This window comes from Ovis aries, chromosome 18, assembly GCF_016772045.2.
Source record: "Ovis aries strain OAR_USU_Benz2616 breed Rambouillet chromosome 18, ARS-UI_Ramb_v3.0, whole genome shotgun sequence".
Taxonomy (NCBI): domain Eukaryota; kingdom Metazoa; phylum Chordata; class Mammalia; order Artiodactyla; family Bovidae; genus Ovis; species Ovis aries.
In genome coordinates this window covers 29,711,066-29,724,043 of record NC_056071.1, presented here as the reverse complement: position 1 = coordinate 29,724,043, position 12,978 = coordinate 29,711,066, and the positions used below count along the sequence as shown (strand labels likewise).

The window sequence follows — 12,978 nt, the reverse complement described above, 5'->3', positions numbered from 1 at the left end:
TAGGATGAGTTTGGGAAGCTTTGATAAAGTGAACTGTTAAAGTTTTGCTGTCAAATGAGAAGTGGATAGGACAACTATAAAAGCTTGGAGAGGTTATTAAAGTTGAGAAGAATTGTGTTCTTATTTAATAGGTGTCACTAAATTATCACTCCATTAAAAAAAACCCAAAATTGGACATTGTCAATGAGGCATCATACTTGAGGTTCATGTAAGAAATAATACACGTGAAAAACCCTGTTTTAATAGTGCCTGTGTTGATATATGGTCAAATTAATGGACATTTATATTATTAATAGATAAGAGTTTTAAATGAAAATAAAAAGTTAAGGGTATATGTGCAGGTATATGTGCATATTTTTTATGATTCTCCATTTCACTGAGATTTTCTTTTAAACTGAACTAGTGACAGCTTTTATGTTTGTTCCCATACTATATGTTATGCTGAACCAATGAAGTATTAGTCCAGGATATTTATGACTATATTTGCCTTAAGTTTCTATGATAGTATGTTATCCTGTATGTGTGGATATACATTCACACATATAATTCATTTAAAATTTAAATATATTAAGTATATATTAAAATTTTTAACGTATATTTGATTTATTAAATTCAGTACTTTTCTCCATAGGGGTTCGTCTGGCACAGTGGCTGCCCCGCGTCTGGCTCCCACAGGGGTCAGTTGGGCTGACAAGGTAAAGGCCCATCATACAGGCTCTACTGCTTCTTCAGAGGTAGCACCTGCCCCGTCTTGCCCACCAGTGGCAGTGCAGAAGCCTTCCCGCAGAAATGGCAAGTGGTTTTGAATCAACCTTTCTATGCAGTAGACAAGTGGATTTACGTGGATCTATTTATTTTATTTGAAATTGGTCATAGTAGCATTATATATTTATCTGGGTGCATCATTTCTGTGATGTTAATTTGCCTTAGTTAAAATCATAAAATAATCTTAAAAACTATATGAAAACTTAGGAAGATCGTTCTAGTCTCAAGTTTGAGAATGATGTCTTTTGTCAATTCATTTATTAAGATCCTTTATAACTCTTTTGACTTAAAGTAGAAAAGAAATATAGTTCATCCTCTACTTTAAAATATCATGCCAGTACTTCATTAATATTTAAATACTATTTAAATGCATTTCATTAATAATTTAAATACTGAAATAATATCCTGTTTATCTTTACTCATTTATCTGTTTTCCATACCATCAGAATAAATAAAGATCAAAAATAAATAGAAGGGCCATTATTCTAAAGACCCATCTTTATGTATTCCATAGGGATTTTCTACATGAATTCAGGGTGGATTTTTAAAAATGTTCAGCTGTATTAGGTCTTCATTGCTGTATGTGGGCTTTCTCTAGTCGTGGCCAGTTGGGGGGCTACTCTTCATTGTGATGTGCAGGCTTCTCATTGAGGTGACTTCTCTCGTTGCAGAGCACAGGCACTGGGGTGCACGGGCTTCAGTAGTTGTGACCCATGTGCTCAGTACTTGTGGCCCGTGGGCTTAGTTGCTTCACAGCATGTGGAATCTTTCTGGACCAGGGATTGAACCCGTGGCCCCTGCATTGCAAGGTGGATTCTTAACCACTGGACCAGCAGGGAAGCCCCAGGGTAGATTTTTTAAAATATATTTTTAGAGACTTGGATTTCAGAGTTATAGTAAGAAATAATGAATTTGTATTGTGACTTAGAGACAACTTGAGAATACTGCTTTCTTTGCTCTGTGATGAAAGATCTGTTTGGAGCTTTTTGGTTCATAAATGTTTTATTGGATATAACAAAGGTAATGCAACATCTTCATTACTGATATTATGTTGTTTTTTTCCATTTTGGTCTCAGTAAGATGTATTGGCTTGTTTCAAATATATGCCTTACTTTTATAGACTATATTGCCTGTGCTTTCTCTATTGAGAAAGTAGAAGATTGAAAGTAGGTATGAGTTATTTCTTAGGAAAAGGTCGGAAAATGTATAATCATAAAGCTTAGTGTCTGTATCTTGAAAGAGTCTAAGAGAAATGTATTAAAAAATCAAAACTACAAGGAATTATATTGGGTTGGCCAAAATGTTCATTTGGGTTTTTCTGTAAGATGTTACAGATGTATTATAGTTTTGTTTAAAGCAGTATTTATGAGTGTGACCCATTTGGTTGAAGTGGAATGGTTGATCTTAATTATGACTAAACTGAAAAATAATATTGTTAATGTACCAGGGAATTTTGTTTTTGACCACTTTAGTTTTCCATTTCGGGGTTTTGATGCACTGTTGTGCACTGTGAGCAAGCTCCAAGAGTTGGTGATGGACAGGGAAGCCTGATCGTGCTGCAGTTCCTGTGGTTGCAGAGTTAGACCTGAGCAACTGAACTGTGCACTGAATTATGGTGTATAACTTAAGTTTAATTTATAACTGCAGTAGCTATAATACTTGAGTTTTTAATAATATGCTATAAAATTGATTTCTGTTAAAGATGACAAAGTGAGCACAGTTACCTTACTCTTTCCCCAAACTCAACTGAAATGATATGGAAGGACTTAAAGAAAAAGAGACAGGAGAAGAGATGATACGAGCAAAATTTGAAAAGTTGGAAAGTAGAAAGACCAGTGGTGACATTTGAGTAAGCTAGCTGAATCCTCAGCTCTGAGAGTAGGCACAACTGTTGTGTCAAGCAATCCAATTTGCTCCACATAACTTCCAAAAGATCAAAAATTGGTGTGAGCAGGTATCTTTGGAAGTGAGAGTATAGATAGAGGTTATAAGTTAAGAAGAAAATCTTGAATCTTCCTCAATTCTTCATTACTCTGAATAGTAGGATGAGAGTAGATGTATCTCACTCACCCTGCAAAATATTGGAGGTTCATTCTCTTGAGAAGGTACAAAAGATAGTATTTGACCTGAGGGATACCAGCTACATTGAAAGATGGGAGTATTATATTGAAAATAAAGACGTTAAGTGAAAGACTATTCATAATGTTAAGACGCCTCAATCTTTCTTCCTCTTCAAACCCTCTCCTCCTACTGAACTGTGAGGTTTCCAGATCAAGAGAACCCACACCTGAGTAACTCATCCAGATCTGGTATAGATCACGAGATACTGGTCTTTGAGGCCAATTCTGTAATTGGATGAATGTCTGGTAGTCCTGGAAGACTTTGGCAGTTGGAAGCTGGCTGTGAATCGTGGCAGACTGTTGTGACAGTGGGTCTGGGCAGTTTCTCTCACCCACGTGCATGCATGCCACTCCCACCGTCAAGCAGTAGACTCTGTTTTTCTCCCCATAAGTCTTTGGTTGGTCCTGTGACTTGATATGATCAATAGAATGTATCTAGAGTGATGTTTAGTAAATTCCCAGCCTAGCTGGTAAAGAGTCCTTGCAGCATCAGTTTTCTCCTTGTTAGAAGCCAGCTGCCCTGTAAAGAAGCCCATGATAGGCTGGTGAATAATGAAAGACCATATGAAGAGAAAGTGGCCAGGAGAACTATCTCAGTCAGTAACTAGTATCAAAACTTTAGGAATGTGGTGAGGCTATCATGAACTCTCTGATTTCAGTTGAATCACCCTAGCTGACACCATGTGGAGATGAGAAGAGTACCCTCCTATACCTCCCCCACAAAAACTGAACACTCTTCAGATTCCTGACTCAAAGACTTTCATGGAAATAAGATGATTAGTATTTTAAGATGTTAAGTGTTAGTCTTCTTTTATAAAAATAGTTAATGAGACTATCCCCTATTTGAATAATGTGTTATAGAAAGATAAAGGAAGAAGTCATGAAATAATTAAAGAAACTTTTGTTTAACATGACGATAATAAGCTTTTAACCATAAAGGCCATCCATTAGATGTCCAATGTAATGGATGAAAGTAGAGTGACATAAAAATTTGTTGGGAAATTTATGAGTAATACAGATGATGAGAGGCTCTAAAAATAGAAAAGAATCAGTTTATATACAAATGACCAAGAATCAGAATTGATTCTGAATCAATAAAAAAAAATCAACTTTTGCAGAATTATTAGAAGCTACAAGAAAAGTGAACAATATCTTCAAAATTCTGGAGGAAGATAATTTGAAAGCTAAAATCCCATGTCCAGCCAAATTATCCATTATATGTAAGAGTAGATTAAAGACATTTTCAAACATGCAAGGTCCTAACATTTTTTTTTAACTTCATCGACACTGTCGCTACTAGAGGGAAGCCAGCACAGAGAAGAGGCAAAGGTAATGATTCTGTGGTGGTGATCCCAGGATGTTTGCTGTGTGCATGTCTAGGGAGCAACCAATCCAGACTTTTTCATGGTCACAGTGCTCTGTAAGAGAGGAATCCAGAAAGATAAGTGAAATTCTTAAAGCAGCTAACGTGGTTGCACATGTTAGAAGAGATTTAAAATTTTAAGAGAGTTAGTATTGAATTAATTCTAAGTCAGTAGAAAATACTGAGGTTAAATCATGGAGAGAAAAGAAATAGAATGCAGAGAAGAGCATAAGAGGCACACATGTAAGTGGAGTCTGTGAAGGGATGGAGTGAATGGGGCAAAAGCAACATTTGAGGAGGTAATACTCACTGAAGATTTTCCCAAACTGCAAAAGACATAAAGTCTTATATTCAAGAAATGCTGTAAACCTCCAAGTAGGAAAAATATAAAATAAATCTCATCTAGATGCAATATACTAAAAATACTAAAAAAAAATACTAGAAAATCTTTGCAAATAATCAGAGTTTTAGAAACAGACTTTACAAAGGAGCAGCAGTAAACTCATGGCAGATAAAAGCCAGATGAGAGTGGAATGAGATCTCTAAGGTGCTGAAAGAAAATAACTGGCAAGATAGAATTCTGCATCCAGCAAAAATAACCTTCAAAATGAAGGTTAAATAAAGCTGATTCTAGATAAATAAAAAATGAAAGAATTTGTAATTAGCAGACTTATACTAAAAGAAATGCTGCAGAGTTCTTCAGGTGGAACATAAATAATCCCAGATAGAAACCCAGAAATACATGAAGGAATGAAGAACACTGGAAGGAGTAAACATGTAGATAACATTAAATGTGTATTGACTGTATGGAACAATGTCTTGTGGAGCTTGACATGTATGTAGAATGAAAATTTATGACAATAATTCAAAAGATAGGAGCAGAAAAATGGAGTTTACATTATCTAGTATTATCTAGCATTATCTAGGAAGTTACAAAATAATTTGTATTAGATATAAGTCAAGGATGTGTTACGAACTCAAGAAAGCCAAAAAGAAGAATAAAAGAATTTTCAACTAATAATCCTTTTGATTAATCCAAAAGAAAACCAGAGAAGAGGAAAAAAGAAACACAAAACAGATAAGACAAATAAAAAACAAATTGTAGTGTATTAGAAGTAAATGCAATTGTATCAGTCCCTACATTAAATGTAAACGGTCTAAATACTAAATTTTAAAAACAAAAATTATAAAGCTGTATTAAAAGTAAACCTGTATTCTACTTAGAAGAGATATACCTTCAATATGAAGACATGGAAAAGTCAAAAGAAAAAGAGAAAGATGAAAGATACTCTATACATATCCTATTCAAATCAAAACTAGTATTTTTAGAATAACCAGACAAAATGGAGTAGACAGGAAGCATTTTAAAGAGAGATTTTTTTTTTCAGTACTAAAGGGTCATCTCATCAGAAAGATAAAGTAATTCTAAGTTGCTTTAGACATACACATGTATATACATATTTTTAAAACATATAAAGCAAAACCAGGCAGGACTGAAAGGAAAAATTGAAGAAAGTCTACATTTATACCGGGAGATTTTAACATAACTATCTCAACTGATAGTACATATAGATAAAGATCAGTAAATTTAAAAATCAAACAACTTGATTAGTTAGCTTTATGTAATTGATACGTCTGACAAATAATGCTTTCTCTTTTCTATTCCGATGCTTCAGTCTGGAAACTTTTTATTGATATGTATTTTAGTTATTGCACTAATCCTCTGTTGTGTATGTCTAATCCATATTTTTTGAATATATTAATAACAGCTATTTAGAAATTTTGTGTCTGAGAAGTAAAATGTCTGAACTATCCATAGATTTATTACTTTGAAAAACATTTTTGGGGAATTTTCAGTTTTTTGTTGTTCATTTATTATTCAGTTATTTTATTAGTATGCCACATATTTAATTGAATGTTTAACATTGTGTATTAAAGGTTACAAGGGCTTTTTCTAAAAATGTATTTTTTTAATGGCGATAAGAGAACAAACAGAGCACCTTAATCCTGTCAGGGTTTGCCTTGAGGTTTTATTAAAGTTGATATGTTTTAGTTTTTTCTTGTTCCTTTTGGGGTCTTAACTGAAAACCTGGGGTGTTTGCCAACACCACTTCATTCCTGAATTCCAGCTTTTGTTTCCTCAGCACTGTACAGTTGCTACAGTATCTGCTTAGCTCATTAGCACCCCAGCTGCTGTTTTCTTCTGGATTTCTTGGAGTCTTGCCTTGTATATGCAAAGCTTAGCAGTTGTCAGACTTCTTAAGGGAAGATTGAATGCAGATTTCTTTTGGCTTTCTCTTCTTCAGTTCCCTGCTCTCCATGATTATTTTTCCTTGAAGTCCCAGTTGCTTTAGATTCAATGAACTCAGTATCTGTCTGAGCTAGATAGGACTGGTGGTTTCTACAAGGAGTCACTTTGCCTGCACTGTGAATTCCAGCAGTCTTCAGGGAAAATTCTAGGGTGAATGTGGATCTCATATTGTTGCCTCTATTCTCAGGAATTGTAATTCCTCAAATCTTGCCTATATTGGTTGCTTTCCAGTGCCTTTAAACAATTCATTTATATATTTTGTCTAGCTCTTGTAGTTGTGTTTGACAGGAAGATTAATTTTAATACAGGCTACTTACTTTCTTACGGCTGTAACTAACTGTAAATTGAAATACATATTCAAGCACACATGGAACATTTACCAAAATTGACATGCTGAGCCATTAAACGTTTCAACAGCTGTTAGATGATTGAACTCATTCTGTCTGAACACGGTGGAATGAAGTTAGAAATTAATTATAAAAAGATAGCTGTGCAATTCTCAAATTTTTATAGCTTTGGAATATATTTCTGAAAAGTCCACACGTCAGGGAAGAAGTCATGATAAAATTAGAAAATGTCAGTTGAAAGAAAATGAACATTTAAAAATCTTTGGGTCTGGTTAAAGCTATGCTTTGAGGAAAATTTCTAGCCTCAATTATACCAACTACAAAGAAGGAAAACCTATAATCCACATTTTGTCCATCTCAAGAAATTAGAAAAGAACAAGTTAGACCCAAGGAACATGGAAATAAAAGGTTTATAGGTGAGAACACAGAGAAATTAACAAAGCCAAAATGTAATTATTCAGATAGACTAATAAAATTAACAGACTTCTAGTAATAGCAAGAAAGAAAGGAGACAAGGCCTAGTACCAGGAATTAAACAAGGGCATTGATAGAGATCCCACAAATATTAAAATTATGACCAATATTATACACTAAATTTAGAAACTTAGAAGAAATTGATAACTTGAAAAATGTAACAAAAATTGCATAGCAAGAATTAGAAAAACTTGAAGGAACTTTTAAGTATAAAAGAGAATGTGGGTTAATAGTGAAACATTTTTTCATAAAGAAAATTCCAAGTCATGATGGCTTCACTTGTGAAGTCTTCCAAAGATTTTAGGTAAAGATAGCTTCAATCTTAAAGAAAATCTTCCTCGGAATAAGAGAGAGATCATTTTATAACCTTAATATCAAAACCTAAAAGGATATTACAATAAAGCAACATTTCATCTTGAACACAAACAAAATATTAGTGAATTAAATATAGTGCTAAATAAAAATGATAACAGCAGTTAGGTTAGGATTATCTCAGTGCTTTTTAAATTATTGGTTTTATTGACTTGAATTTAATACTACTTTATTAATGACATTTGTGAAAATTCTGGAGTGTAAAAACAGTGGTGTGAAATATAGTTTTGAGCTTTGGGCACATCTCTGAAATTATTTTAAGTATTTAGAAGTTCTCTGATAGTTTAAATAATGATTTACTGTTTTTAAGAAGTATCCTTATTTATGGGAATGATTTTTCAATATAGTTTTTACTGAAGTTTTCATTAAAAATGTAATTTGTCCACAACTAATTTTGTAGTGTTTAACAGACCTATGTTATAGTTTCTGTTTTGATATGCTCTTCTTTTTTATTTTATTTATTTATTTATTTATTTTTTACTTTATTTTACTTTTACAATACTGTATTGGTTTTGCCATACATTGACATGACTCCACCACAGGTGTACATGCATTCCTAAACATGAACCCCCCTCCCACCTCCCTCCCCATAACATCTCTCTGGGTCATTACCATGCACCAGCCCCAAGCATGCTGTATCCTGCGTCGGACATAGACTGGCGATTCGATTCTTACATGATAGTATACATATTACAATGCCATTCTCCCAAATCATCCCACCCTCTCCCTCTCCCTCTGAGTCCAAAAGTCCGCTATACACATCTGTGTCTTTTTTGCTGTCTTGCATACAGGGTCGTCACTGCCATCTTTCTAAATTCCATATATATGTGTTAGTATACTGTATTGGTGTTTTTCTTTCTGGCTTACTTCACTCTGTATAATCGGCTCCAGTTTCATCCATCTCATCAGAACTGATTCAAATGAATTCTTTTTAACGGCTGAGTAATACTCCATTGTGTATATGTACCACAGCTTTCTTATCCATTCATCTGCTGATGGACATCTAGGTTGTTTCCATGTCCTGGCTATTATAAACAGTGCTGCGGTGAACATTGGGGTACATGTGTCTCTTTCAATTCTGGTTTCCTCGGTGTGTATGCCCAGAAGTGGGATTGCTGGGTCATAAGGTAGTTCTATTTGCAATTTTTAAGGAATCTCCACACTGTTCTCCAAAGTGGCTGTACTAGTTTGCATTCCCACCAACAGTGTAGGAGGGTTCCCTTTTCTCCACACCCTCTCCAGCATTTATTGCTTGCAGATTTTTGGATCGCAGACATTCTGACTGGTATGAAGTGGTACCTCACTGTGGGTTTGATTTGCATTTCTCTAATAATGAGTGATGTTGAGCATCTTTTCATGTGTTTGTTAGCCATCCGTATGTCTTCTTTGGAGAAATGTCTATTTAGTTCTTTGGCCCATTTTTTGATTGGGTCATTTATTTCTCTGGAGTTGAGCTGCAGGAGTTGCTTGTATATTTTTGAGATTAGTTGTTTGTCAGTTGCTTCATTTGCTATTATTTTCTCCCATTCAGAAGGCTGTCTTTTCACCTTGCTTATATTTTCCTTTGTTGTGCAGAAGCTTTTAAATTTAATTAGATCCCATTTGTTTATTTTTGCTTTTATTTCCAGAATTCTGGGAGGTGGATCATAGAGGATCCTGCTGTGATTTATGTCTGAGAGTGTTTTGCCTATATTCTCCTCTAGGAGTTTTATAGTTTCTGGTCTAACATTTAGATCTTTAATCCATTTTGAGTTAATTTTCGTGTGCGGTGTTAGGAAGTGTTCTAATTTCATTCTTTTACAAGTGGTTGACCAGTTTTCCCAGCACCACTTGTTAAAGAGATTGTCTTTACTCCATTGTATATTCTTGCCTCCTTTGTCAAAGATAAGGTGTCCATATGTGTGCGGATTTATCTCTGGGCTTTCTATTTTGTTCCATTGATCTATATGTCTGTCTTTGTGCCAGTACCATACTGTCTTGATGACTGTGGCTTTGTAGTAGAGCCTGAAGTCAGGCAAGTTGATTCCTCCAGTTCCATTCTTCTTTCTCAAGATTGCTTTGGCTATTCGAGGTTTTTTGTATTTCCATACAAATCTTGAAATTATTTGTTCTAGTTCTGTGAAAAATATCGCTGGTAGCTTGATAGGGATTGCATTGAATTTGTAAATTGCTTTGGGTAGTATACTCATTTTCACTATATTGATTCTTCCGATCCATGAACATGGTATATTTCTCCATCTATTAGTGTCCTCTTTGATTTCTTTCATCAGTGTTTTATAGTTTTCTATATATAGGTCTTTAGTTTCTTTAGGTAGATATATTCCTAAGTATTTTATTCTTTTTGTTGCAACGGTGAATGGAATTGTTTCCTTAATTTCTTTTTCTACTTTCTCATTATTCGTGTATAGGAATGCAAGGGATTTCTGTGTGTTGATTTTATATCCTGCAACTTTACTATATTCATTGATTAGCTCTAGTAATTTTCTGGTGGAGTCTTTAGGGTTTTCTATGTAGAGGATCATGTCATCTGCAAACAGTGAGAGTTTTACTTCTTCTTTTCCAATTTGGATTCCTTTTATTTCTTTTTCTGCTCTGATTGCTGTGGCCAAAACTTCCAGAACTATGTTGAATAGTAGTGGTGAAAGTGGGCACCCTTGTCTTGTTCCTGACTTTAGGGGAAATGCTTTCAATTTTTCACCATTGAGGATAATGTTTGCTGTGGGTTTGTCATAGATAGCTTTTATTATGTTGAGGTATGTTCCTTCTATTCCTGCTTTCTGGAGAGTTTTTATCATAAATGGATGTTGAATTTTGTCAAAGGCCTTCTCTGCCTCTATTGAGATAATCATATGGCTTTTATTTTTCAATTTGTTAATGTGGTGAATTACATTGATTGATTTGCAGATATTGTAGAATCCTTGCATCCCTGGGATAAAGCCCACTTGGTCATGGTGTATGATCTTTTTAATGTGTTGTTGGATTCTGATTGCTAGAATTTTGTTGAGGATTTTTGCATCTATGTTCATCAGTGATATTGGCCTGTAGTTTTCTTTTTTTTTGTGGCATCTTTGTCAGGTTTTGGTATTAGGGTGATGGTGGCCTCATAGAATGAGTTTGGAAGTTTACCTTCCTCTGCAGTTTTCTGGAAGAGTTTGAGTAGGATAGGTGTTAGCTCGTCTCGAAATTTTTGGTAGAATTCAGCTGTGAAGCCGTCTGGACCTGGGCTTTTGTTTGCTGGAAGATTTCTGATTACAGTTTCAATTTCCGTGCTTGTGATGGGTCTGTTAAGAGTTTCTATTTCTTCCTGGTTCAGTTTTGGAAAATTGTACTTTTCTAGGAATTTGTCCATTTCTTCCACGTTGTCCACTTTATTGGCATATAACTGCTGATAGTAGTCTCTTATGATCCTTTGTATTTCTGTGTTGTCTGTTGTGATCTCTCCATTTTCATTTCTAATTTTATTGATTTGATTTTTCTCCCTTTGTTTCTTGATGAGTCTGGCTAATGGTTTGTCAATTTTATTTATCCTTTCAAAGACCCAGCTTTTGGCTTTGTTGATTTTTGCTATGGTCTCTTTTGTTTCTTTTGCATTTATTTCTGCCCTAATTTTTAAGATTTCTTTCCTTCTACTAACTCTGGGGTTCTCCAATTCTTCCTTTTCTAGTTGCTTTAGGTGTAGAGTTAGGTTATTTGTTTGACTTTTTTCTTATTTCTTGAGGTATGCCTGTATTGCCATGAACTTTCCTCTTAGCACTGCTTTTATAGTGTCCCACAGGTTTTGGGTTGTTGGGTTTTCATTTTCATTAGTTTCTATGCATATTTTGATTTCTTTTTGATTTCTTCTGTGATTTGTTGGTTATTCAGAAGTGTGTTGTTCAACCTCCATATGTTGGAATTTTTGATAGTTTTTCTCCTGTAATTGAGATCTAATCTTAATGCATTTTGGTCAGAAAAGATGCTTGGAATGATTTTGATTTTTTGAATTTATCAAGTTTAGGTTTATGGCCCAGGATGTGATCTATCCTGGAGAATGTTCCATGAGCACTTGAGAAAAAGGTGGAATTCATTGTTTTGGGGTGAAATGTCCTATAGATATCAATTAGGTCTAACTGATCTAATGTATCATTTAAAGTTTGTGTTTCTTTGTTAATTTTCTGTTTAGTTGATCTGTCCATAGGTGTGAGTGGGGTATTAAAGTCTCCCACTATTATTGTGTTATTGTTGATTTCCCCTTTCATACTTGTTAGCATTTGTCTTACATATTGCGGTGCTCCTATATTGGGTGCATATATATTTATAATTGTTATATCTTCTTCTTGGATTGATCCTTTGATCATTATGTAGTGGCCTTCTTTGTCTCTTTTCACAGCCTTTGTTTTAAAGTCTATTTTATCGGATATGAGTATTGCCACTCCTGCTTTCTTTTGGTCTCTATTTGCGTGGTATATCTTTTTCCAGCCCTTCACTTTCAGTCTGTATGTGTCCCTTGTTTTGAGGTGGGTCTCTTGTAAGCAGCATATAGATGGGTCTTGTTTTTGTATCCATTCGGCCAGTCTTTGCCTTTTGGTTGGGGCGTTCAACCCATTTACGTTTAAGGTACTTATTGATAAGTACGATCCTGTTACCATTTACTTTATTGTTTTGGGTTCGGGTTTATACACCCTTTTTGTGTTTCCTGTCTAGGGAATATCCTTTAGAATTTGTTGGAGAGCTGGTTTGGTGGTGCTGAATTCTCTCAGCTTTTGCTTGTCTGTAAAGCTTTTGATTTCTCCTTCATATTTGAATGAGATCCTTGCTGGGTACAGTAATCTGGGCTGTAGGTTATTTTCTTTCATCACTTTAAGTATGTCTTGCCATTCCCTCCTGGCCTGAAGAGTTTCTATTGAAAGATCAGCTGTTATCCTTATGGGAATCCCCTTGTGTGTTATTTGTTGTTTTTCCCTTGCTGCTTTTAATATTTGTTCTTTGTGTTTGATCTTTGTTAATTGGATTAATATGTGTCTTGGGGTGTTTCGCCTTGGGTTTATCCTATTTGGAACTCTGTGTGTTTCTTGGACTTGGGTGATTATTTCCTTCCCCATTTTAGGGAAGTTTTCAACTATTATCTCCTCAAGGATTTTCTTATGGTTTTTCTTTTTGTCTACTTCTTCTGGGACTCCTATAATTCGAATGTTGGAGCATTTCATATCGTCCTGGAGGTCTCTGAGATTGTCCTCATTTGTTTTA

At 34.7% G+C, this 12,978-nt stretch overlaps 1 protein-coding gene across 13 annotated transcripts in view; it reads left to right on the top strand.

Annotated features, from left to right (window-relative positions):
* SCAPER (S-phase cyclin A associated protein in the ER) overlaps positions 1 to 12,978 on the top strand; it is a 396,299-nt gene that overhangs the window by 79,495 nt on the left and 303,826 nt on the right. For all 13 annotated transcript variants that reach the window (XM_060401720.1, XM_060401719.1, XM_042235193.1 and 10 more), the window contains exon 8: positions 632 to 792. In XM_060401720.1, coding sequence (XP_060257703.1) covers positions 632 to 792 — 161 coding nt within the window. The remainder of the gene's footprint in view (positions 1 to 631; positions 793 to 12,978) is intronic.